The 24,651-nt window shown below is 34.4% G+C and overlaps 1 protein-coding gene across 4 annotated transcripts in view; it reads right to left on the bottom strand.

The window, feature by feature from the left end:
- Window positions 1-24,046, bottom strand: part of C2H15orf41 (chromosome 2 C15orf41 homolog) — a 272,031-nt gene extending 247,985 nt beyond the window's left edge. For 3 of the 4 annotated variants that reach the window (XM_023500272.2, XM_031952051.1, XM_031952050.1), the window contains exon 1: window positions 23,649-24,046. In XM_023500272.2, coding sequence (XP_023356040.1) covers window positions 23,649-23,749 — 101 coding nt within the window. In that variant the 5' untranslated portion in view covers window positions 23,750-24,046. The remainder of the gene's footprint in view (window positions 1-23,648) is intronic. The other variant, XM_031952052.1, reaches the window with a different exon arrangement.
- Window positions 24,047-24,651: the final 605 nt, after the last annotated feature.

Raw genomic sequence — 24,651 nt, 5'->3', positions numbered from 1 at the left:
AACACTTCCAAGACAAAAGCATCTGCCAGTTTTTCTCTCTGGGGATGTATGCAAAATGAACTTAACAGTTTTAAGGCAGGAGTAACCCTCACATCTAAATTCATTCATAGGACAGAAAAGGGCCTAAGAGGCCTCTCCAGGGACAAAACCCTGCTGAAATTCCCCCCACACACAACAGTGGGAGCTTTATAAAATCTAAGTCCAGACAATTTCCATTTCAAATGCCCAACATAGCATGACCTTTGTCAGATCTCTGAGCCCGTGATGCACCCATGATTTTTTATTCTAACCAGCACAGACATTAGACAGGGCACTACTGCTAAGCAGGAGGTTCAATATTTGCATGCTCTTCTATTGTGAAAATGGAACAGTGACAGCACTGTGTCAAATGCTTTTCCTCCTATAACTTTAACTCCATGGGAGAGGCATAGCTGACAGATGACTCTCCAACATCTGTGTTATGTACATTGCACAGCTGAGGAACCCTGGATCACTGTCATAGTATCTCAGGGGTGACCTACACCTTTCTTAGATCTTTTCATTAGCTTTCCTTGCTTCATTCCCCTGTCTCTCCCCCCCCAAAAAAAATGGATAAAGGCAAACACTATATTTTTTTTAGTAAAAAAAGTAAATATGGCAAGAAAGATTAACATAATTTATAGTCATTAAGCTGTTCACATAACAGCTCAGCATATGTTGTATAAATGTCCTATACAAAATAATTTATCAGATCTGACACATTGCATATCATATTGTATTATTTAATATGCTTACTAAAATTTCATGGATCAAGCACCACTTCTGAAAGCACACAGAATGCACTGGGAAATATTTCTTCATCTCCTGTGATTTATTTTGATTACCTTTTACAGCTACATGATAAAGTGGAAGTTGCAAAATTACAAGGTTAAGGTTTACCCAGCTATTGCTTCATATAGTAAAATATAACAAATGATTCCCTGTCTGTGTGGTATTTTAGTTTCATTGAGTATTAAGGAGAATACCACAGTAAGCACTTAGCTCCCTACTGAATATTTTAATATTTTTAAATAGGCCCTAAAACAAATACTCTGACCCAAGAGAAAAGAAAAATGGCCTGGATTCTACAAAGAAAAAGGGAATAGTCTGCTCACCTTTGGAAACGAGAATTAACTCTTCAGACTACCGAAGACCAAAAGACAATCTATTAAAAAGAAAAATGACATGGCATGGCATGGTGGACAAGAGAGCTAGCCTTCAAAACAGAAAGACTTGCAGTCAAGTTCCGCCTGATACTATATGTGACCAGTGGCAAGCCACTTCACTAGGTTACCAATAAGTTATTGACTTGCATCAATGAAGGGAGTTTCTCCTGAAGTAATTCCTTAAACTGAGGAAGTCACATCTCTGAACCAATATTGGCCAGGATCACAGTAAAGAACATAACCTCTGTCCTCAAAAAAATTTAAAAAGGAGAAAAGTCACATCAATGAGCCTTAGAAATATGTGTTGGATAGGTAAATCCAATATTTACAACTTGAAACTGAGTAGGTCTACAAAGGGACAAGGACCCTTGCTTTTCTAGTTGCCTTTTTGGTTGAAATCTTCATGTGAAATGTAGCATCCTTTCTTACAGGCAGACATTTGTAGTCTTTCCAAAAAAGAGACAAACAGAAAAACAGACAAAGAAGGGTAAGAGAAAGTAAAAAGAGACAGAGGATGATAATGGTATAAATAGCCAGGACCAATGTATAATTTTTTAGAATAAATAATTTCTGTGTGTCTAATGTCTTCTAAAAACTATTTATAGGGTCTTATTAAAATATTAATATTTCTGAGCTATTCTTACTCTCCATTTTTTTTTTAATTTTAAGGGGTTTTGAGATAAAGATTTAATATTCCTATGAATGATTTGATTAATAGTTACAACACCTGGGATGAAAAAAGGATAAAGAACATTAATAAAGAAATGATTATTCTTAGGGATCAGGTCTTGTCTCTCTGTGTTAGTGATAGTTGACAAGGAAATTACCCCATGGCCTACAAAATAATAATAATCTTCCCACAAGTAATATGTTTGGATGTCACTAGAGATGCTCCATATGGTTCTAGGTGAGAGTGTATAAGCATTGTAGTCCAAAAAGCACAATTTAATCTCTTCAAACTCCTGACCTTACTGTCAAACACTAGAAGACCTAAGTCATCAATGGGACATCTGACTTGAAAAACAAAAACCTAGAAACCATATTTCAAAGATACATTCTGATGGAATTGTCACTTTTAGATGAATAGCAGGTTAGTGTAAGGATGGTTAGAGCCACACCATAGTACAGTGACACTAATAGAGAGAAGGAATGAACTAGTACTGGTCCCTACTCCATGAAGTCATCCAAGTTCACCACAAAAAGAATATGTGTCTCCAAACTAAGGAAAAAAAATGCTTTGTTTATGAAAATGTCAGTTAATCAAACACTAACCAGCTTTGTGAAGGAACCACCTTACAAAGACTGTCAGGGCTAAATCATTCTACCAAGAGTCATGGGATTTTTAGACAGCTGTGACCCAACCCTAAAAATCAGTAGTCCCTCCTAAAATCCTTTTAACAAAAACATGCCCAAGGAACTAAGATTGTAGATACAGAAGAAAGACACCCAACATGGATATGGCAAGGACAGGGGGAAGGAAGAGTTAGAATATTACAAATTTCTACTGAAACTCAACACCCTCTCAAACCTCAAATTCCTAAACAAGAACTACATTTTACCTTTCTGAGATTATTTTCTGGTTGCAAACCAATCATTATGAGCCTTTCAGTGAATCACTGAATGGGCCACTTAAAGGAATAAACAATTACAAAAATGACTCTGTCACAAGCGCCTACATTTTATTTTATTTAGTGATGTAATAAGCTTAAGGGCATATATCAGGTCCAAAATGGTCTTGGTCATTAATTTAAGCAATAAATCATAGGCCTTGCCAACAATGACGGCAAACAGATGCTAACAAGGAAATGTATTATTTAATAATGCCATGTGTTATAAAAATGTAAGTGTGTTTAAGACATGTCTTAAATTTTTATAATAATATGCATTTAATACATTACTGTTTTGACACACACAGGAATCAAATTTATAGGTCCTATTCTGTAGATTCTTCTTCTCCTGTGAACACAAAAGCATATTATTTTTTTCCTTGAAGCAAGAAGAGAAAACCTTTAAAGTGTATGCTTGCAAGTCTAATTGATTGTCTTGCTGTTTTCTGGTAAATAATGTCAGCACTGAAACTCATTAAAAGGGACAAATCAGCAAAGTTTGATTGAACATAAAAGTATCAATTTCAAAAAATATAAATTAAAAAGAAAATTACCACCTCTGTAGATAAGAGAGATTACTGATTTAAATCAGGTTCCCCTCATTTGGAATCCCCTTCCATATACATATACATAGTTCAAAATTGTTCCACAAAATGTAAAACAGAATTATACTGAGCATAAATCAGAAAAAATATATATTCAAAATTTAGGAAAATTTTTATAATCCCACCTTTGATCTACCTCTTTATCAAAAGATCCTAAGAACTACCTTACAGAAAGAGTGGTAACTGGTCAACTCCAACACAATGGTACTTTGAAATCAAAACTATTTCCTTTTCCCTTCTTACAATGTTCAACTTCTTACAAACAGCAAAGCTTGCCCCAGCAGGTTAAACTAATGAAGAAGGGCAAAAGAGTTTGGGGATAAGCAATATGTTATTATTTTTTAAAATCCTTGTTTCACTTTACCGATACATCTACTCAGCTAATGGCAATTTTTGTTTACACATTATTTTCTTAAAACTTCTTTTTCCAATCAACTCTCTTAACTGCTATATACTCTTAAGCCCTCTTTCATATGTAGCCTACAGTGTATGCTTTAAAACACTTGAAGTAGCAGAGCTTGGAGTATGGAAACTAAATTTTCTTCATTAAATCTACTGAAGCAGATATTAAAAATGCATTTAATATACTGGAGATGGTCGGTGGGCACCGCTGACTGTGACAGGCCAGTTACTGATGATCTGCCGTCAGATGGCCTTCTCAGCAGGAGTCTGTGTCTACGGCTGCTGAAGGACAGCAATATCTTCCCTTGTGTGTAAGCTCTATTCATCTCCCAAGTATTTACTAAATCACAGGCCTCTGCACACAAACCCAGCGTTTCAGCGCATGCTAACAAATGATGGATGGCCTAGTCAATTCGTTATGTCCTGAAAGCGTGATTTCCTGCCATTCCAATCATCAAACCTCTAGAGCCTTCAGAGCTGATCAGTCCTGGAGAATATATTTTGCAGGCTCTATTAAAGGAGTGGAAGTTCTTTCCATTAGGGTCTCTGAAACTTTTTTTTTTAAAAGAAAAAAAGCCATTACTCAAGGCTGAGTATTCAATAAATGTTCAGGTCATATACCACTAACATGGTAAAACAGGAAAAAAGAAGAATCCTTCAGAGAGTAGCTAATAAAAGAATCATTTATAATTAAAACTTTCTAATTATTTCATATTAAGAACCATTTGATGTTTTAAAATAACTTATTCTAAATATATTGTAGGTTATAGAACTTGGCTAAAACTGGATGTAGGACTAGGAACTTTCCAAAGAATATGCAATCTATATACTCTTAAGCTTTATGAAACATGCCATCACAAGGTTTTCTTATTTGTGTTCTCCCAAGTAGTTTTCTTATAAATATTTTGGTAACTGCATCTCCATATAATTAGCTTCCTTTATAATACTATGCATTTTACTTTATACACTTAAAAAATTGATTTGGTAAGGAGTCCATGGGATTCATAATGCCAAAAGCAATCTGTGGGGCAGGGGAAAGGTAGTTCATTCTACTTCTTTCTATAAAGGGACAGGTCACTTAAAAAGTTGAAAGATAATAGTCTAACTAGTCAATGGAATAAATCTAAAAAGAAAACCCCAAAGACCATTATTTTTCCTCTAAGGTGAGGCATATCAAAAAGCTTTGCTATAGATCACAAGATAATTTTTTAAAATAAGTTTAACTTCAATTCATCTATGGAATAAAAATATACCTATGTATGCATATATACTATGGCTTAAAAATATTAAACTATAAAATGGATCTACCCAGCACAACTAATAAGCTAGCTAGAGTATGATTCCTTTTGCTTTGAAGAAACAAGATGCTTTTAAAGAATGGAACAACTTCCTGCAAATAAGCATCTGGAAATGCTATTAAAAAAAAAAAAAAACAAAACAAAACTCTGCTGGCCTTCAGTTTAACCAATAGGTAGGTACCTATAATGCACCATATTTAGCACAAGCTTCAGTTCACTGCCCTGCCATTCACCTCCACCTTGACCTGAAGATTAAGCTCACTTTTATTACACACAAAGGTCATCTGTATTAGGTCAAAATTCAAAGTCCCTTGTCAGAAAAGGTTGATATATTCCAACCTTTCCTATGCCAATGCATCAAATTTTTCATGGTGAAGTCATATTCAGCAGACAGTATATTCAGCAATTTATTGTGCCATTGTAATACAGCACAGAATACAATTGTCCAAAAAGCTATCCCATGAATAAAATATTTTTCATGACAATGTACCAAATCTAGTCTCTTTGTGAACCTCTAACAGATGAAATACATCTAACTAGGTCTTGCTTTCATACTTCAGATGAATAGTATAGGAAATAATTATCCTGTATGATCTATAGAAAGTTGAAAAGGCTATGGTATAATGATCATTTTTACCTACCACTACAATCTTTATCTATAGGCAATATTTGTTCATGAGGACACATTAGCAAACCCAGATGCAAATTAAAAACCTCTACCAATCTTTGATTAGTTTTGATATTTCTATTCCTATTCATGCCCAGCAGCTTCACACTGAAGCCACAAAATCAGAAGTCATCCCTATTTGCTAATGCCTACCAATACTAATATGTTCACCCAAATTTACCAATAAATAAATAAACTAGAAGAATTAAAGTCTTAGCCCAAAATTTAATTCTGCTGCTTCAGATATTTTCTTCAATAATAAAACAAGTTTAAGAGAAAAGTTTCTACTTTGTATTCCTGAATACAGTTAGCAGTAAAAAGCGAGGTTTTAAAGTATAAAAGACATATTTCTTAAACAGGTTTATTAGTTTGTATTTTTAAAATATTCATTTTAAAATGAACACAAGTATTTTGATATACCAAAGTGATTCATGTTTAATTATTTTAGAAAGAAGGAATTATTCTTAAGTTTTAATCATTAACAACAGTAATGGCTCGTGAATTCATAAGACCTCCTCAGATATTTACTAGCCTGCAGCCCTAGACAAATTACTTAACCCCTCTAAGAATCCGTTTCTTGCACCAAAAAATAGCTATAATAACTATATCAAAGAGTAGATGTAATACTCAAATGGCATTACATTTATGTATATTAGTATGTAAAACATTTTGTAAACCTTAAAATCCAATACTGAAATGAGTTATTAATGGCATCTACATTATTTGATGGATTTCTAAAGCCATAAGGGAGGTCAACTTATATTTCCAATCCTATAATACTATTTTTGACATACAAATCATTCTGTATACTGATGTCTTATCTAACATTAAAAATATTAATATTAAGTTAATTAATACCTTAAAAATGGTGAAAAAAAATCCTTCTGCATATGTATGCCTCAGAAAAATAAAAGATATTTTCTTACTTTGTTGTAAAAAAAAAAAATCAGATGTTAATAAATTAAGTCACACTTTCTTTGTTGTTCTATGTATAATTCAGAGCTATTTTTATCTTCACTTAAGATTGATGGCTTGGCAGTGTTTCATAATACTTATGCTTTATATTTGTCTATCCCTTTTCCCCACTCAAATAGTTACTGATCTCTGAAAAGATACACTGAAGGAACTCTTTAGGTGAAGTAATCATTCTTTAATCCTTTTTATCAGACGTTAATATGACCTAAGAAATGTTATCTGGGACCTAACTAGGTTTGTAATCAGAAACTTAAAATACATATTAAAAAAAATGACAGGTTATACAGTTTGCTCACACCCTGGACAACATAATGCCTTGAAGAAATAGGCCTATTAAAACTAAAATTCTATCACATGGCAAAGAATCCCTACTGCCATGCCAATATCAGATGAATTTTAAAAGTTTTAACATTGGCCTTATGCATCTTGAGACTGAATTGAGGCAGTAGTTTTTTTGACCACTAGTTCAAACTACTATCTCTAAGAGACAATTATCTATTCTTTGCTTAAATATTCTCAGAAATAACCCCGTGTTAGTGGATTATCTAATTCCTTGAAAATACTATTTATCTTAAGCTTCACAGGGTCTAGTTAATTTCAGAGAAAAAAAATTACCAATGGGTGACTGGCTGAAAGATGATAGGCCAATGATTATGATGGGATTGGGCATAATGAATTAACCACATTATCATAAAAGAACATTGATCAGGAGCCCCTTATGCATGATGTATAAAGTTCAGTTTTTCTTACTTCAATCTGGGGCACACAGTGACACTTTATCAGTTGACTTAGAAGCTATAATTTCTAAAGGCAAAAAATTCAATTGATATGGCAAAAATGGTGCCAAGTGTGAAATAAATATATGACGGTAAATTCACTCTGCTTTTGTCTGAAAGTCAAATAATAAAGTATTATTACTTTAAGCTTAAATTGAACCTTTTCTCCAAGGAGGAAATATTTAATTTCTCTTTATTGTACAAGTAAACACACTGGTATGTGTTATTACTTAGTAGCTTAAAGTTCTATGTCTGTAATGTAGACTTAAAAAATGAATGAAGTCAATAATCTAATTTGATTCCCATAAAAATGAAGTATTTCCCCCACTCTAATAGTAAAATATAGTCAATGTGCAGATTCTTCTGGGGATAACATTAGCTATGATTTTCTTTGAACTGTTTCCTTGTAGTGATTCCAATTCCTACTCTTACCTTTACATGAAAAGCAAAACAAAAGAGTTTCAGAAAATGAATAAAAACAGCTTTTAGGATAGAATAGACATACATCTATCAAGAGATTCCTTTACAAGTAGTCACACCTCAACTGCCACTCAATAACAAAATAATAATGTCCTCAAATCTCTCACTATTTTGGAACTTTAATCTTTTTTATTTCTATATACTGTTTTGGTGAGATTATCATTTCCTACAGGTCCAGTAATTATCTCTAGAAATTTAAGTTCCAAATCAACATACCCAACCCTAACTTTTCTCATAGACTCCAGTATCACATTAACCTCCTGCTGGACAGATACATATCAAAGTTCCATCTACATCACAAGCCTAAAGTGTCCAATATAGATTTCATTATCTCCTGCCTAAAACTACACCTCCTTCCAACTTCCATATTTCTGTTGAAGTTATAATCATTTTCCCAATTATCTAAATTCACAACCTTGGAGTCAAATCTGATCAATTTTGATAAGTCTTAGCAATTCTACCTGCACATCTCTGGAAGACATCACTTCTATTCCACTCACACATGTAGTGCCTCTACTTCAACTGCCTTTGTCTCTCATCTTCCATTTTCTTCCATCTCCAATCTAACCTGTATACAACCACCTTAAAATATGGATCAGACCGTGCTATTATCATGCTTGAAAATCTCTGGCAGCTTTTTAGTGACAATATGATAAAATATAAACTCCTCAACCTGGCTACTACCTGGCTTTGCAGACTTATTTCCTATGACATTCCTTCATTCACTCTATGTTCAATTAAACTGGTCTACTAGCTGTTCCCCTGCTATCTTCAGTCTCTGGGACTATAATGTATTCTTTCATTAACTCTAACTCTTAAGATTTCTGGCTTCCCCCAATTGTGCCTGCTCTCCCTTCACATATATATATATATATATATATCTTATATTTATTTACCCACATTATGTGTTGCATGCCCATAATGACATAAAGGGTCTTAGAACACAAGAATGTGTTCATTTTGTGTCTTTGCATCCCTGTAATTCAGTATTCTTATGCATAAAAGCTTAGAAAATTTTTAACTGAATTGCTGTGAAAAATATATAGAGGGTATGCTATCCAAAGAAAAAGAAAACTAGAAATTTAACTCAAAAATGTAGAAGATCATATATAAACTACACAACTAATTAAAGAGTTGTACAATTCATTAGGCTGTCCCTTTAAGTCACTGAATCTGAACATTTCAGAGAAAAGAATTGAATCATCATGAAATATTTGAGGCAAGTTTCTAGCATCTGGGCCATGTTTTATCTGATGAGAAAGACTTAGGTATTTACTGTCAAATGAGCAAAACATACAGACAAACTTTGTTTTGCTATCATTTCTATGTTAGTACCCTGACCTTGCCTCAAACAGCAAAACTGAATTTTGTACATTGGAGTTAAAATATGATCTATGCTAAGCCAAGTAATCAATTCTTCACCCTGAAAGTCAGTGGTTAGTACTAGCTACTGAGAAAATGAATTTGCAAGTATGAAAGGCATTAATGTTTAGGTACATAGTCCTATGAGGTCCTTTGAGATCTAAACCTGAGATTTTATTAACCAATAAAAAATTGTCCAAATACCATAACATAGCTAAAAAACCAAAAAGAATCTCAAAGAGGAAAAAATGTGGAAAGGAGTCATATGAAAAAGCAATGTGGACTGTAACTGAGAGCTTTGCTAATGAACCCAAACTTTAAAAAAATTTGGAAGAAAAATGATAGAGCCTTAGAATGAAAGACCAAGAAGTTTAATACTGAAGGTTTCATGTCAAGAAATCTAATACTCAAAATGAGTAAAAGATATCAACACATGCAAAAGGCAATAATAACAACAACAAATATGGAAGATTTTTGCTTAAGCAAAATCTCTAAGTGGATAGGCCTCCACCTTGGCAAAGAAGGTATGAGTTAATGAGTAACAAAGCAACAAGTATTTATTAAGCACTTATTAGTTGAAAGATACTGTGTTAAGTTTTTGGGATACAAATACTGGCAAAAAGAAAGACAGTGCCTGCCTTCAAATAGCTTATATTCTAATGGGAAGAAGTAGCTAATAAAAGGGTGCTGAAAAGTGAGATAGGGAAAACAGGGGGAGACAACATGATGGCAGAATCTGCAAGTTAGAAGCATAGCTGGACAGGGAATAAAACAGAGCCAGCATGGACCCACTCCCAAAATGGAGACTGCCAGAAGGAATTTTTCAATGGGACCAGCATGGTAGAGAGAAGTAGTAAGCTGAGTCAGGTCACTGGTGGTAAAGTAGACTGTACTTTAGAGAGTCAGAAGCACCAAGAGAAGGAGAATGAAGCCCAAAGTCTAGAAAGCAGAATTAACTCAACTTTGATTCTGCAACTATCTTTTCCATCAAGAGAAATGATCAGAAGCTGGAGTCCCAAACAGGTTAAGAGATATACTTATATTTAGCATCCAGGTGCTTTTATATTAAGTTTCCAAGTTCATATGAATTACTTTTTAGGAAAAGAATGAACTGTAGGTACTACATCAAAACCACTAGTGATAATGTTTAAAAATTCTTAGAGAATGGGAAAAGTGCCAGAATCCTACAGATGGGCAACCAGTTTCTAAAATAATAAGAAGATGAATTTATAAGGTAAAAGGACATTCCCTGGTATGATAAATCAATAGATTAGCAATCTCTCCAAAAACCCAAAGAACAGATTTTTAAGCAACTGATTTATGAATTCACCAATTACAAAGCAAATAGCCGGTTAACTAAAAATTAATCATGCAAAACTAAGAGAGTTTAACTAAGTTAAATCTGAGCAGTTAAGAAAGCCAGATAAGTCAGCCGCTACCTATTTAAACTCCTTCATCCATCATGGAAAAACTACACAAGATATCTTTATTATACCAGGAATAAAGGAAAAAAAAAAAAAAATAAGAAAAGTTGAGAAATGTGATGATATAATTACAATGATAGCTTAAAGAAACAGGAAATTCTGAAATCTCAGAAATAGCACTGACCTGACAAAGCACATTGGTGCTTCATTTCATATATCATGAAAATTCATATATCCCTAACCCCTTTCACCTGAGTGGTTAAAGGACACAGAAGTTGTTTTTTGTCATTCTCACCATATCCATAATCCTATTCTCCTACTAGTCTGAACTCATCATGACTGGAAACAAGACTGGGAAATATAAAAGAACTTTAAGAGTCTGGATCCTTAAGTAAAAATACCTGCCACCATACCACCCACCCCCGAACCCCCCATCCCACCCCCAAAAAACAGTACATAGGTCAAATTGAGATCTCAGGGAAACCCTTGCCTCCCTGAGAAACAAGTTAAAAAAGCATCAGAGAAAACCCTACACTCATCTATTTCCTTCTGATCAAAGCCCAGGGAATTCCTGACCTATCTTGATCCACTTTGGCCAAAGATGACTTGGGATCCCTACTCCTTAGGTTCCTATCCATATCAGTCCATAGCCATGGGATGAAAGTTTTTAAGTTTCCATGAATAAGTCAGAAGGGCTAGGGTCAAAACCTGGTTTTGTCATTACCTGTGTGGATTTAAGCAAAACACAAAATTAATCTCAATTTTTTTCATTTGTAAAATGGAGTAGAGTAGAATTCCAATATCATTGCCACTTCTAAATCTCTTATTCTGTCATACTGAAAAGGGATTTTAAAAAGGCTAGATAATATATTTGAAGACATAATCAGAAAAAATCTCTTACAGTGGACCAAATGAGGCAAACAGAACAGCAGCAAGAATTCCTACATGTAGATGTCTAGGGCATATAATTGTAAAATCAAGTACTTATAAAATTTGCGGAATTAAAAAGAAGTCACATTTAAAGAAATAGCAGCAAACATTTTAAATAACAAGTAAAACAGTAAAGTTGTTTTTTTTAATGCACACAAATATTAAGAAAAAAATTATATACCAGAAACACTACTATTTTATTTGGAAACAAAATGCGCTTCAAAGACAAATAAGATCTAAAACAATTTATCAACAACAATCTACAATAAAAGATTCATAAAAGTAGAGAGAGAAAAAAAATCTAAACTGGTTGAATGATAAGACTTAACAAAAATGCCACATTTTTAAGCTTACTCATTATCTTTGGTTAAGGTTTGTTATAATGAAGCAAGAATAAAGTATGTAATCTTTCCTTATCATAATAGTAATAACAAAGTTAGATTGGGGCGTGAAAAATAGCTACTATGAGCCACGTAAAAAAGTGGAAATCAGTAAAAGCAAAAAAAAAAAAAAAAAAAAAAAAAAACTTTTATACAGAAAAAAAACAGCAACAACAAAACTTAATGGCAAAGAATATCTACCTCCACTAAAATCAGAGTTTAAAGCTTGGAAAAATATTCCTTTTAAACAAGTTTAAAGAAATGAAATTTGATCAAGAAACCAAATCCACCAATATGCTGCTTTTGGAAAGATATCTATGAAAAGAAAAAAAAACTACATTAAAATTAAGAGGCTGATTTAAATAATATTATGTTATTAGAAGTACGAAAAAGAATCATGGGTAGCAGTAATACTATAAGATAAAATGGAATCTAAATTCTCAGAAATACAAAGGAACAAAAAGGCCATTATATAATGGTAAAGTGAATGATGTACAAAAAATATGTAACAATTGTCAAGTTATATTTACCATACAATTTGACAGTTAAATTTGGAACAGGAAGATTAATAGGGAGACAGATAGAAAAAGATCAAAATATTATAAAAGACGACATCAACCCTCTTACTAGAATGTAACAAATAAAAAAGATTACCAATAAAAGAAACCACAGATTTGAACTACTATCTGAAGTTAGAATTCATGTGTATATATCTAATAGAGAGAAATGAGAAAAGAAAATGGCACAAATGTAAAAAATACATACTAGTTCATATTATAGAAACTACTATGCAATTAAAATTAAAATTAAATAACAATATGATCCAAGAAAGTCTTTAAAAGCTAAAACATCCAAAAACATGATGATTGGGCTAATTGAAGAAATTAGAAACTAACTGGTCTGTAAGGTCCTTTTGTGCTCTAAAACTAAGATCCAGTGACCGTATATCAAGATCTATAAATGCAATTAATAAAATAAAATTTCTCTCACTAAGAATGGAGAAAAAAAGAAAGCTGGTCACCAAGGCACTTGAAAGGAAAAAATCCCTGGGAGTGTGATTTCATAGACATAAAGAACTCTTAAGTAAGGAAACCCCTCTACCAAAGCAAGTCTGTACCATTTTAGCAATTTATAGTATTAGAGGACAAGTCTAAAATATTTGGTCTCAAACTCAAATAGAAACCTATCATGGCAGATAGCATATTGACTTAGAAAATCACAAATTAATATTATCTATTTTTATAGTATTTTTACTTATTTTATTAAATGTTTTCCAATTACTTTTTAATCTAATTGAATAAGTTTCATGTCTCTTTTCTGAAGCATTGAGATGTTGAATGACTTGCCTAGGACTACTCAGTACGTATCAGAGGCAGGATTTGAATACCAATTCTTTCTAGCTTTAAGGCCAGGTCTCAATTTTATGTTCTACAATGTCTCTCATAGAAACTAGAAAAGAAATAAAACAATAATCCAAAAGAAAGGATGATCATAAAGGTAAGAGGAAAAAAATCAACAGAATAGAGAATTGAAATACAATTGAACTGATTTTGTAAAATTCAATTCTTGTTTTATTTAAGACCCAATAAGGCTGACAAACCATTAGTAAATTTAACCAACAAAGAGAGAAAAGAAAACACAAATTAAGAAAGCTACATAAATGAAAAGTAGGGGATCATTATAAGGACAAAAAAAAATAAAGACTATAATTTTTACTATACCAGCATAGTATATATATCAATATTCTAACAAATTATAGAATTTAGAGAAAACACATGATTGTCTTCGAAAACAAATTGCCAAAACTGATAAAACAGGAAATAATTTAAATTATAAAATCTCGGAGGAACAAATAAGACAAATCATCAAAAATTACTATGTCCAGTAAAAAAAAAAAACCTTTTGTCTTGATGAATTCTTGATAGAATTGTCTTGATAGAATTCTTTTAAACTCTCCCAATAATTTCTCCTTTACATGGGTTACTCATTAAAACAGAAAAAAAGAAGGATTTTTACTTAATACATTTATGAATATTTTACTGAATTTAAAGTCCAGAAAAGTAGCAGCAAAAAAAGAAAATTATGATAGTCTCATTTATAAAGATAGATGCAAAATACTAAATAAGATATTAACCAAATTAATGTTAACAATATATTAAGAAAACATCATGAGCAATTAAGGATAAGTTAACATCAAGAAGATTATCAACATCATAAAGCATGCAAACAAAAACTATATCCCTATATATAGAAAAACCTTAGATAAAATCCAATATTCATTCATGAGAAAAACACTAAAGCATGAAAGGATTTTATCCTCAAAATAATAAAAAACAGCCTCAAGCCAAGAATCAACATAATAGGCAGTAGTGCAATATCAGAAGCTATTTGACTGGAAACAGGTAAAAATCAAGGATGGCCATTCTATAATGCTTTATTTTACATAATATTTAAAATGCTAGCAATTTCAAGAGGATTAAAAAAAAAGAATTGAGGGATTAAAATTGGAAAAGAAGTTATCATTTGTTGACAACAAATCTAGAAAATCATTTTTCACAACTAAAACAACTATTCTATGTGAATGACTGCATGAGAAGTAAAGAATTAGAAAGTAAATAGGGACCACTATAGACAGAATTGGGAAGCTTTGGTTGAAATATGTTAAGACAGAAGAGAAAAATGTGAATTAGAATTAGAGCATCCAAGGAGAAAAGGATAACAGACTGATTTTGGAAAGAGAGGGAAAAATCTTTAATAAAAATGAAATAGGCAAGTTGCATAGAGAATGTAACAAATTTTAATTATTGGTTCCCCAAGTTCCATTTGTTTAGTGATGACTGTGGGAACTGAGTGTGGACCACAAACATAGCATTCTCACTCTTTGTTGTTGTTTGCTTGCATTTTGTTTTCTTTCTCAGTTTTTTTCCCCTTCCTTCTTGATCTGATTTTTCTTGTGCAGCAAGATAGCTGTATAAATATGTATACATATATTGGATTTAACATATATTTTAATATATTTAACATGTATTGAACTACCTGCCAGCTAGAGGAGGGGGTGAGAGAAAGGAGGGGATAATTTGGAAAAAAAGGTTTTGCAAGAGTCAATGTTGAAAAATCATCATGCATGTTTTATAAATAAAAAGCTTTAATAATAATAAAAAAATTAATGGCTTCCATAGGCATAAATACTGTGTTGTTTTCTGCAGATATATAGTAGGTTTCTTAAGAAACCAATACCATGAGTCCCATTTTTTTCTATTCTCAAAAAAACAAAAACAAAGAAATTCACAACTTCCCGTTTCCCCCCCTCCTCACCCTACCCCCCCCCCCCAAATTAAAATACTTTATTTAGGCTGTGTCAGAAAATGGTAGTTAAATAAAAGAGCACATGATCAAATGCAACAATACCATTGGTTAGATTCAACAATACTAACTAGTCAGCATGGGACAAATATAAGGTATACTGAATGGCATTATAGTTTTATATCTGAAATAAAATCTTGGAAATATTTCATATCTGGGCTTAAAAATACAATATAAAGGATAATTCTAGCAATAGGAACTCAAAATCATCTGCAAGCAAGTTTGTACCTGAGGAAAGAAAAGCTAAATATATGGGGCAGCCATACAAATACTTAATTGTGGCTCAAAGGAGTACTTATATCCAATATCCAACATACTATTCAATGTGGCCAAATAGGTATCAATGATATATAAGGCAGACTAGAAGACATGTGATGGTATTTGTTAGAGCAAGATGGAATTAAATTTAAAAAATAGTCTAATCTTTTCATTTTATAGCGAAGACTGAGAAAAAATGACTAGAAATATCACATCACATCAAACATCACTTTTCCTGTGATAGAAACCATATTATTAAATATTCTGGAAAAAAAAAAATTTTTAATCTATAATTTTACTGATCTGAGTCCTCTTTCCATCAACAGAGTACATATAAACCTTACCTTCAAACCATCCCCTTATAATTCCAGTCCAGATATTTCTATGTCATGTGTAGAAAATGCAAGCAATCTTGCATAATCTGCAGGCCATGTGTGTGTGTATGTGTGTGTGTGGCTGTGTTTTAATTACTTTGAAGACATATAATTGAATTCTCCATCTAGTATATCAACTTCACTACTGAACAGGTCTTATCTCCTTTCCCATCATAACCATCTTTGAAAGAATCTTTCACAATAAAGGTGTCAAACTTCCAGCCTCACATGACCCAAATCAGATTAAAATGTCTCTGGGAAATGTTTAATAAAATAAATAAAAGTAGAATAAAAAACAGACAATATTAATTTGTGGTTTCCTGGTCAATATGCTAGCAGCAGGGATCTATTTCTAACTGAATCTTTTTTGAATGATTTTATACCTTTCTTCAACTCAAAATGATCCTTAGTTATATACTATCATTTAGCTATGTCTTTTGGGTTACTTGGAATTTTTAGTCTTCCAAGATATGTTTTCCAAGATTTGAAGTCATATCGGATCACAAAAAGTATTTCAGTTTGTTTTTGTTCTTTTGTTTTATTGTATTTGTAGGTTTATAGGAACTCTGGATAAAAAAGGAAAAAAAAATCCCTCTACCAATGCAGATGGTAACTGCTTTGCAACTGACAACTGATAGCAATATTTCTAAGGAAGAAAAATGCTCCAATAGGCAATCAAGGAATACAAACCAAATTCTCAAAAGAAACAACCAAACAAAAGATAGCTTCAAATTACTCATTATAGTGAAATGTATATCAAAAGAACTTTTGAAGTTTCACTTCACTTTCAGAAAATTGGCAAAAAAAAAAAAAAAATAAAAAAATAACACCAGATAGGAATAATCAAAGTTGGAGGGATGGCCGGAAGATAGGCATGCTAATACACCCATTTTTGGTGGAGTTGTGAATTGGTGCGGCTACTCTGAGAAGCAAATTGGAACTGTGCTTTTTTTTTAAAAAAGGATTTTTAAAATCACAATGTACTTTGGGCCCCAAATTCCACTACTACATATGTACTCCAAAGAAATCAAGATTTTATCTCATGTACACCATTTTGCTATATTCATGACAGTTCTGTAAAGGATACAGCCTTTCTCCTGATTACTCAGGCTCACAATCTAAGCACATACACACAGAGAAAGTCACATATACACATACATTTAATCTATTGCCAAGAGCTATCAATTTACCTTCATAAAATCAATTTGTTTGCTTCACTTCTCTGATACTGCCATGACCCTGGTATAGGCCCTCAACACTTCACATCTGGACTACTAAATGGGCAGGAGTCCATTGGTCTCCCTGTTTCAAGTTTGCTGTTTCTAGCTTCACATCTCTCATATCTGTCTCCTCAGTACTCACATAATCCCAAATGTATTTCAGGCCTTCATCACCTGTACTGCTATGATGACCTCCCAATCGGTATTCCTCTCTCAAGAAAGCATCTATCCACCCTAAACTCTATACAACTGCTGTCAAAGTGGTTTTCCTTAAATACAGCTCTATCCAGATAGCTCAATTAATTCCAGTTTCTCTATATTGTCTGAAAAATAAAACAAATTCTTCTTCTATTTGAATGTTCTGAAAGTCTGTTTAAGTCTTCCAAACCTGGTTCTAACCTATCTTTCCAACCTCATTTTATATAACTCTCCTTCCTGTATTCTTTGGTCTAGTCAAACTGCCCTTACTGTTCATCTCATGTATATGCACACCTGTTCAGGCAGACACTCACACACACACTCATAGACACACATGCATGAATATACCCTACTACTTTTTCTATCTCTATGCCTACTAGTTGATCCCCTCACCTAGAATAAACTTTCCCCACTAAACTATCTTCTATTTGTTTTTATTTATTCCATTCATGCTTATGCATCTACATATTGTCTTCCCCCAGCAAAATGTAAACTCCTGAAGAACGAGGATTATTTCATTTTTGTCTTAGTACTCCAGATCCTCATCACAGTGCCTGGCATGCAATTTAATAAATGCTCATTATTTCTGTAGAATCACAGAACTTGAGGTAAAAGTATCTTCAAAGGCAATTTAATCCAATACCTTTTCCAGTTTCAATTATGAGGGGGAGGGGATGGAATAGAGGAAAAGCTACAATGAATAGCAAAAAGAAAAAAAAAAGCTTACCATCAAATATTTAGGGCATATTATCAATAATGAAATATTGGATAAAAAGGTATGTTCATTCTTGTAACTCTTACAGTAAATTGCCAGACTGAATCTAGGGAATCTTGTGGTTATTGTTTGTTATTGTTGAGTGGTGTCCAACTCTTCATGACCTCATTTGGGGATTTCTTGTCAAAGATACTAGAGTGATCTGACATTTCCTTCTCCAGCTCATTTTACAGATGAAGAGTTAGTGACTTGCCCAGTAACACAGCTAGTAAGCACCTGAGGCCCCATTTGAACTCGGGTCTTTTGGACTCCAGGGCTTGGTGCTCTCGCCATTATATCACCCAAAGGTAAGGAGCCTGCTAAAGTCCAATTTCATTTGGAAAGTTTAAGTATATTTCTTTCTCCACAAAGCCATAAGGGGCAGAGGTAGGTTTTATTTTTATTGGAAAGTAAAAGATATAAAAGAAAGCAAACTCAAATTGATCCTGGGATTCTAATCCAGGTCCTCTCAGCTCTAATATTTACTTCCCATAGTCTTAATACAATTCACTTTTCCTCTCTATATCTCCCTTTTCTCCTCTTTAAAGTGAAGAGAAAGATTCAGTAATTTCCAAGATTGCTTCTAGCTTTGAATATGATCCCCTAAAAGGAAAACTGAAAACCTGACTAGGTTTACATTATAGCTTTGAAATTTTTATAGAAAAAAGGAACAAATGAAATAATAACATGCTTGACATTGACCATTTTGGTACAGAGGTAGCTTATAAACACGTCAGAATTCAAAAAATAAAATTAAATCCCATTAAAATGAAAGATATGAAGGTGTTTTGAGGCATGAACAAAAGAGGTACTATCTTTGCCAATGTAAAAATGAAATCACAGTTACTACTTTATCAAAGGTATCGTCTGTAAAGGAAAGTTCATTTCAATCACATTAGCTCCTACTTATGCAGTTTCAAAGTCTAGAAACTACTTTCCTTACAAGGACTCATTGAGGTAGGTAATGAGAGTACTATTGTACCAAATGGTTAGGGGAGAAATGACTCGTTCAAGATCATATAAGTAATGCATGGTACAACCAAGACCACACAAGTAATGCTTAAAAAATTACTAATCAGGGACAGCTAGGTGATACAGTGGATAGAGCACCAACCCTGAAGTCGGGAAGATCCAAGTTCAAATTTGGTCTCAGACACTTAACACTTTCTAGCTGTGTGACCCTGGACAAGTCACTTAACCCCAATTGTCTCATCAAAAAAACAAAGAACAACAAAAAAATTACTAACCACAATTTTTCTAGCTAAGATAAGTATACATAGATTCTTATCTGACAAACTAGTAATAGCCTAGTATTTAGCAATATAAACAAATTAAGTACTATTTCATCATTTTCCCAAATAATGTTGGGAAGTTGGGAAGGGAGAAGAGGAAAAAATGACCAAATTTTCTAGTTTTTCAACACAGAGATGAGAGGCAGCATGCTTTCTCAAAGCAGAAAGTCCTGGATTCAAATCCCACCTCTGAAACATAGTAGTTCTGTGATTCTGAACAAATCAACTAATCTCTCAGGGTTGTAAGCCAGGAGGGGCCACTCAGCCACATTGTCAACTGTACTACCAAGTGCTGCCTTAACGAGATGAAAATGTAATTGGAAAATATTTAACAAAATAAATAAAAATAGAACTTTAATATTGGTTCTCTAAGTCAAAGTGTCACTCCCCCCATGCACCCCTCAGCATGGGGGGAGGGTAGAATTTAGTGTCCTTAGGTTTCCATTTGAATTTGACACCAGGGCTCTACTTAACTCTAAGAATATGAATTACAAAGGAGCTGACTAGCTTGGGTGGAGGGTGTTTACTCACTTGGGAGATAATCAGTCCCAGTACTTGCCAATGCCCATTTCATAAACACAGAATAAGAGAAATGGGAAAGAAAAAAGGACAATAAAAAACAATAACAACAAGATACAATGTATAGTGATCCCATCATGTATCAAGTGGATCCTTAATAAATAAATAACTGCTAACAAAGTGTGGTGATACAACTTTATAGTAAGCTTGAGAAAGAAATGGAAAAAACTAGATATGCATGTAAGTCAATGGGTGGATTGGAGTAGAAATGTCTATGCAATCTAAAAAGTAACAACTTCTACAAACCTTAAAAAAAAGAAAACTAACAATAAAGAGTTGGAATTTCTTTATGAAGCAAAACAATGTCACATAACAGTTGATAGTGGATCAAACTCTTACAACATGTTTTCTTTTTTCTGCTCTAAAATTATTTTTCATAAAAAAAAAAAAATCAGTTTGTGAATCTTTATTACCCTTCCCTTTGGTCCATTTTGCTGTCTAAGAGCATCCATTCCACATAGGGCTTAATAAAAGCAGATCACACTCATATGAGTCAATATTTTCTCCTTGTTAGATTGCACATATTAAATCTATCTCAAATTGCTTGCTGTTTTGGGGAAGGAGGAAGTAAGGAAAGAAAGAAGAAAAATTTAGAACCCAGTCTTACAAAAATATATATTGAAAACTATCTTTATATGTACTTAGAAAAATAAAATACTATTAAAAAAAGAAAAATATGAAAAATGTTTTATTTCCTTGTTAGAAATTCTTAGAATAGGATTAGTAAAGAGAGAGATGAAATCATTCTTCAAAATGAGGTTTGGGGATTGATTACCTGTGGGATTAGAATCAAAGAATATTGAAGCTGAAAGGGGCTCAATATAGGGAAAAATAGTAGACTTGAATTGGAGAAGTGATTTATTATAATAGTTCTGACATGACTGTGGTCCAGTCATTTGGCCTTTCTGAACCAGTTTCATCTGTTCATTTCAACAAAAATGGGCATATTAATACATAAACTACCAACCCCAAGGATCCAATAATACATATCAAGTATCATATAGTTAGCTTAATAAAGAACCAAACATCTTTAGCAATGAAAAAGCTGAGAGGCCAGGAAATTAAATTATTTGCCCAAGATCATCCAGTTAAATAATCGATGGAGGCAAGAAAAAGAACTTATGTTCTGATTCCTGTACCATATAGTTCAGATCGTGCCATAATTTTTATACCTTGAAGATGAAAAGAAAGTCAAACATCTTTCATCACGAATGAGACTAATATAATAAACTCTAGTCAAGGAAAATACTCCATCAATACATAAATGTATTTATAGCATTATAATGCCTTAAAAAAGAATGGGATGAGGGGAAGGGTCCGTTTTCTAAAAATCCAATCAACAAGCCATTTTTAGTGTCTACAAAACACGAGGAATTGAGTTTAATACTTGGGATACTGATACAAAAATGAAACAGTCTCTTGCCCTCAAGGAGCTTTCTTTATGCTTAGAGGAATAAAGGGATACAAAAATAGGTTGACAGGATACAAAATAAATAAAGTGATTGGGGATTTGGGGAAGGCAGTAACAACCAAGAAAGAATCAGAAAGGCTTTCTTGAGGGAACTATAGGGTTTAAGAGGAGAGGAGGTTATACAGAAGGTACTTGTGACACAAAGGCCACAGACAGAATGTCATTAATGGAGAATAACAAGTAGAATGTTTTGCTAAAATAGAGAGAGAGAGAGAGAGAGAGAGTGTGTGTGTGTGTGTGTGTGTGAGACAGAGACAGAGAGAGAGACAGAGAGACAGAGACAGAAACAGAGACAAAGAGACAGAGACAGAGACAGACAGAGGAATAGAGGATGAAGCCTTTTGAAGGATTTTGAATGCCAGAGGAATTTGTGTTTTAGTATAGAGGGATTTAGAAGCCTCTGAATCTTCTTGACCAGAGAAGCATCTTTTCAAACTTATGATTTAGGAACATCAACTTGGCAGCGGTCGGGAGAATGGATTAGAGAAAGAAGAGATTGAACATAAGAAGCCCAAACAGACTCTTGCAGTAGTCTAAGTGAGATGTGATGAGGCCCCATAGGATGGTGATTATAGGATAAAGAAAAGGGAATGAATATTTGAGATGTTTCAAAGGTAAAGAGCATAAGATTTGGCAACTGGTTGGAAAGTGGGGGAGTAGTGAAAAAAACAAAAAGTTGAGTATATCTATTACCTAGGAAGGAAATTTGAGTGAATAAAATGAGATATAGAAAGAAGTAAGGTAGTTGGGAGTAGGAGTACAAGATAATGGACAGATAATTCTCTTAGCAATATAAGAAAAAGCTGTAATATTTAGTTAGCATAACTAAAATAACTTGGCTGTACTTGCCTTTGTTAGGAAGCCTGCCTTTTACTTCAAGTTCTACCACTTTATTACCATGTAATATTGGACAAATTTGGTCAAAATTTCCTCATTTATAAAATCAGAGTTGAAGCACTGTTTTTAAGGTCTTTACAAATTGATATTCATTTCAATAAGAGAAATAGTAGCTGGGAAATTAAATGCTGGCAAATTATTATGGGGAAGAGGGTGGTCAGAAAGGAAGAGGCACAATATGGAAACACAGGAATAAAAGATTTGAGCTTTCATCCTAGGAAAAACCTCCTGTGGAAACTTCTTCACCAGCTAAATCCAACTATGATTTAAGAGATGTCAGAATTACCCCAAGTGTAGTTAAGTTACTTGCCAAGAGCAACTGTCAAAAATGGCACTGGAACCTAGGTCTTCTTGACCAAGCTACCTACTATGGCAAGCTATGGCTCCATCTGCTTATTCATACCTACCTTTTTAATAAATTAAGACTGATATCCTCAGGACACATGTTTGTATAGTTAAGAAACTATTAACCAGGAGACCATCCTAGCTTGACAGTCCAAGAAAGCCACCAGATTGTACTGAGTACAGATGGCAATATATTCTATGTTGCCAAGTCCCTCCCTGTGCCTGGAATGCACTCTCTCCTTACTTCTCCCTCTTAGAATCTTTTGGTGTCCTTCAAGTATCTATCAGCTCCAGAACCAACTTCTACCCAAAGCCTTTTTAATTTCCAGCTAAAAAATGTCTTCACGAAGTTACTTTGTATCTAACTAGATATTTACATGTGTATCTCTCTTGGCTAGATTGTAAACTCCTGGAGGGCACAGGGACTGTCTCACTTTTGTCACTGTATCCCAAAACACCTCAGCACTTAATTAAATTTAATAAACGTCTAACGTTTAATAAATTGTGTGATTGTGTTACTGAGCGAAGAGAGTTTCTGGTCGCCTTCCAAATTTCTCTTCCCATTCATTCCCCAAGAAGCATTTATTGAGGGGAATTCTTTTGTGGCGCTGAAGATATAAAGTACACGTCGAGGGTCTTTTTTTTTTTTTTTGGAAAATAAGGAGTAAGATGATGCTGTCAGTAATTCCTACTTACAATGAATGAACTGGCATCCCCTATGACCCCAGCACTGTCCGGATCCGCTAGTATTATGACATCTGAGGACTACTGGGCGTAGCTATCCTGCAGAAAGAGCGGGAGACTTACCTGGGGAACCTCTGTTTCAGCTTCCTCAGGCTCTGCCTGGTAGGTGGCACAGCCACGAGGCACTGAGCTATCTCTTCGTACTGGGCCTTAGTCAATATCATGTTTGGCCCGGGAAGGGGGCGGAGGGGAGCGGGAATCCGAGGGTCATGAAAGGACACCCAGGGACCGGTGCAACCGGAAAGGCAACGGGTCTGGGGATGGAGACAGCTGGCACCGTGCACCCTTGGTCTCCCTCCTCCCCTCAGCACAAAACACCGCACAGCTGAGGGCGGGAAGGAAGGGCACGCGGCGGTTTTCCCCAGACTCACAGAAGTGGCTGCAGCGGCGGCGGCGGCAGTAGCGCGGGCTTTACGCGGGACTGCCCTCACCTCGGCTCTCTGAGCAGCCGCAGAAAGCGGAAGTGAAGGCGAACAGGCGCCATGTCAGTTAAGGGAAAAGCAACCAGGAAGTAACGCTGCGAGGCGGCGGGCTGCCAGAGACTTCAGCACTGCGAGTCCCGCGCTGTTGCCATCTTACATTCCAGTGCTAGGCTGGGCAATTCTGGGAGAGGTCTCCCCAAATCCCGCGCCCAGAACTTCCATGGGTAAGAGTGCCCGTAGAGTACAATCACTGAGGGACAGCATAGTCATTGCTCACCGGAGACGCTGGAAAATGACTGTTAAAATGACACGCTTTGGAGTCCAAATTCGCCTTTTCTCGGGGGCTGTGTGGGCAGCTGGGAATGAATTAGCCTGGTAGGGAGAGCAAGGGACGCCTAAAACAATCCTCGTAACTGAGAACAGCCTCGGAGTCCAGGGCTCACCCGCTGCCCCATTTTTTAAGCAGTATTGAGCGCTCTACCAAAAGCTACCAGTCAGAGTGGAGAGTTTGATTTTGCGTTTTGGAAAATTAGGAGTATAGGATTGACCTGGGATCTGCCATAACTTCTGGATAACCGCTTTTAGATCTGCAGCTGGCTTTTTCTCAGTCACAATTTAATGAAACTTTTCTCACTGTAGCACTG

This window comes from Sarcophilus harrisii, chromosome 2 (genome assembly GCF_902635505.1).
Source record: "Sarcophilus harrisii chromosome 2, mSarHar1.11, whole genome shotgun sequence".
In the NCBI taxonomy this organism is placed as follows: Eukaryota; Metazoa; Chordata; class Mammalia; order Dasyuromorphia; family Dasyuridae; genus Sarcophilus; species Sarcophilus harrisii.
The sequence above is the reverse complement of the archived record's forward strand: the minus strand, read 5'-3'. Positions and strand labels throughout refer to the sequence as shown.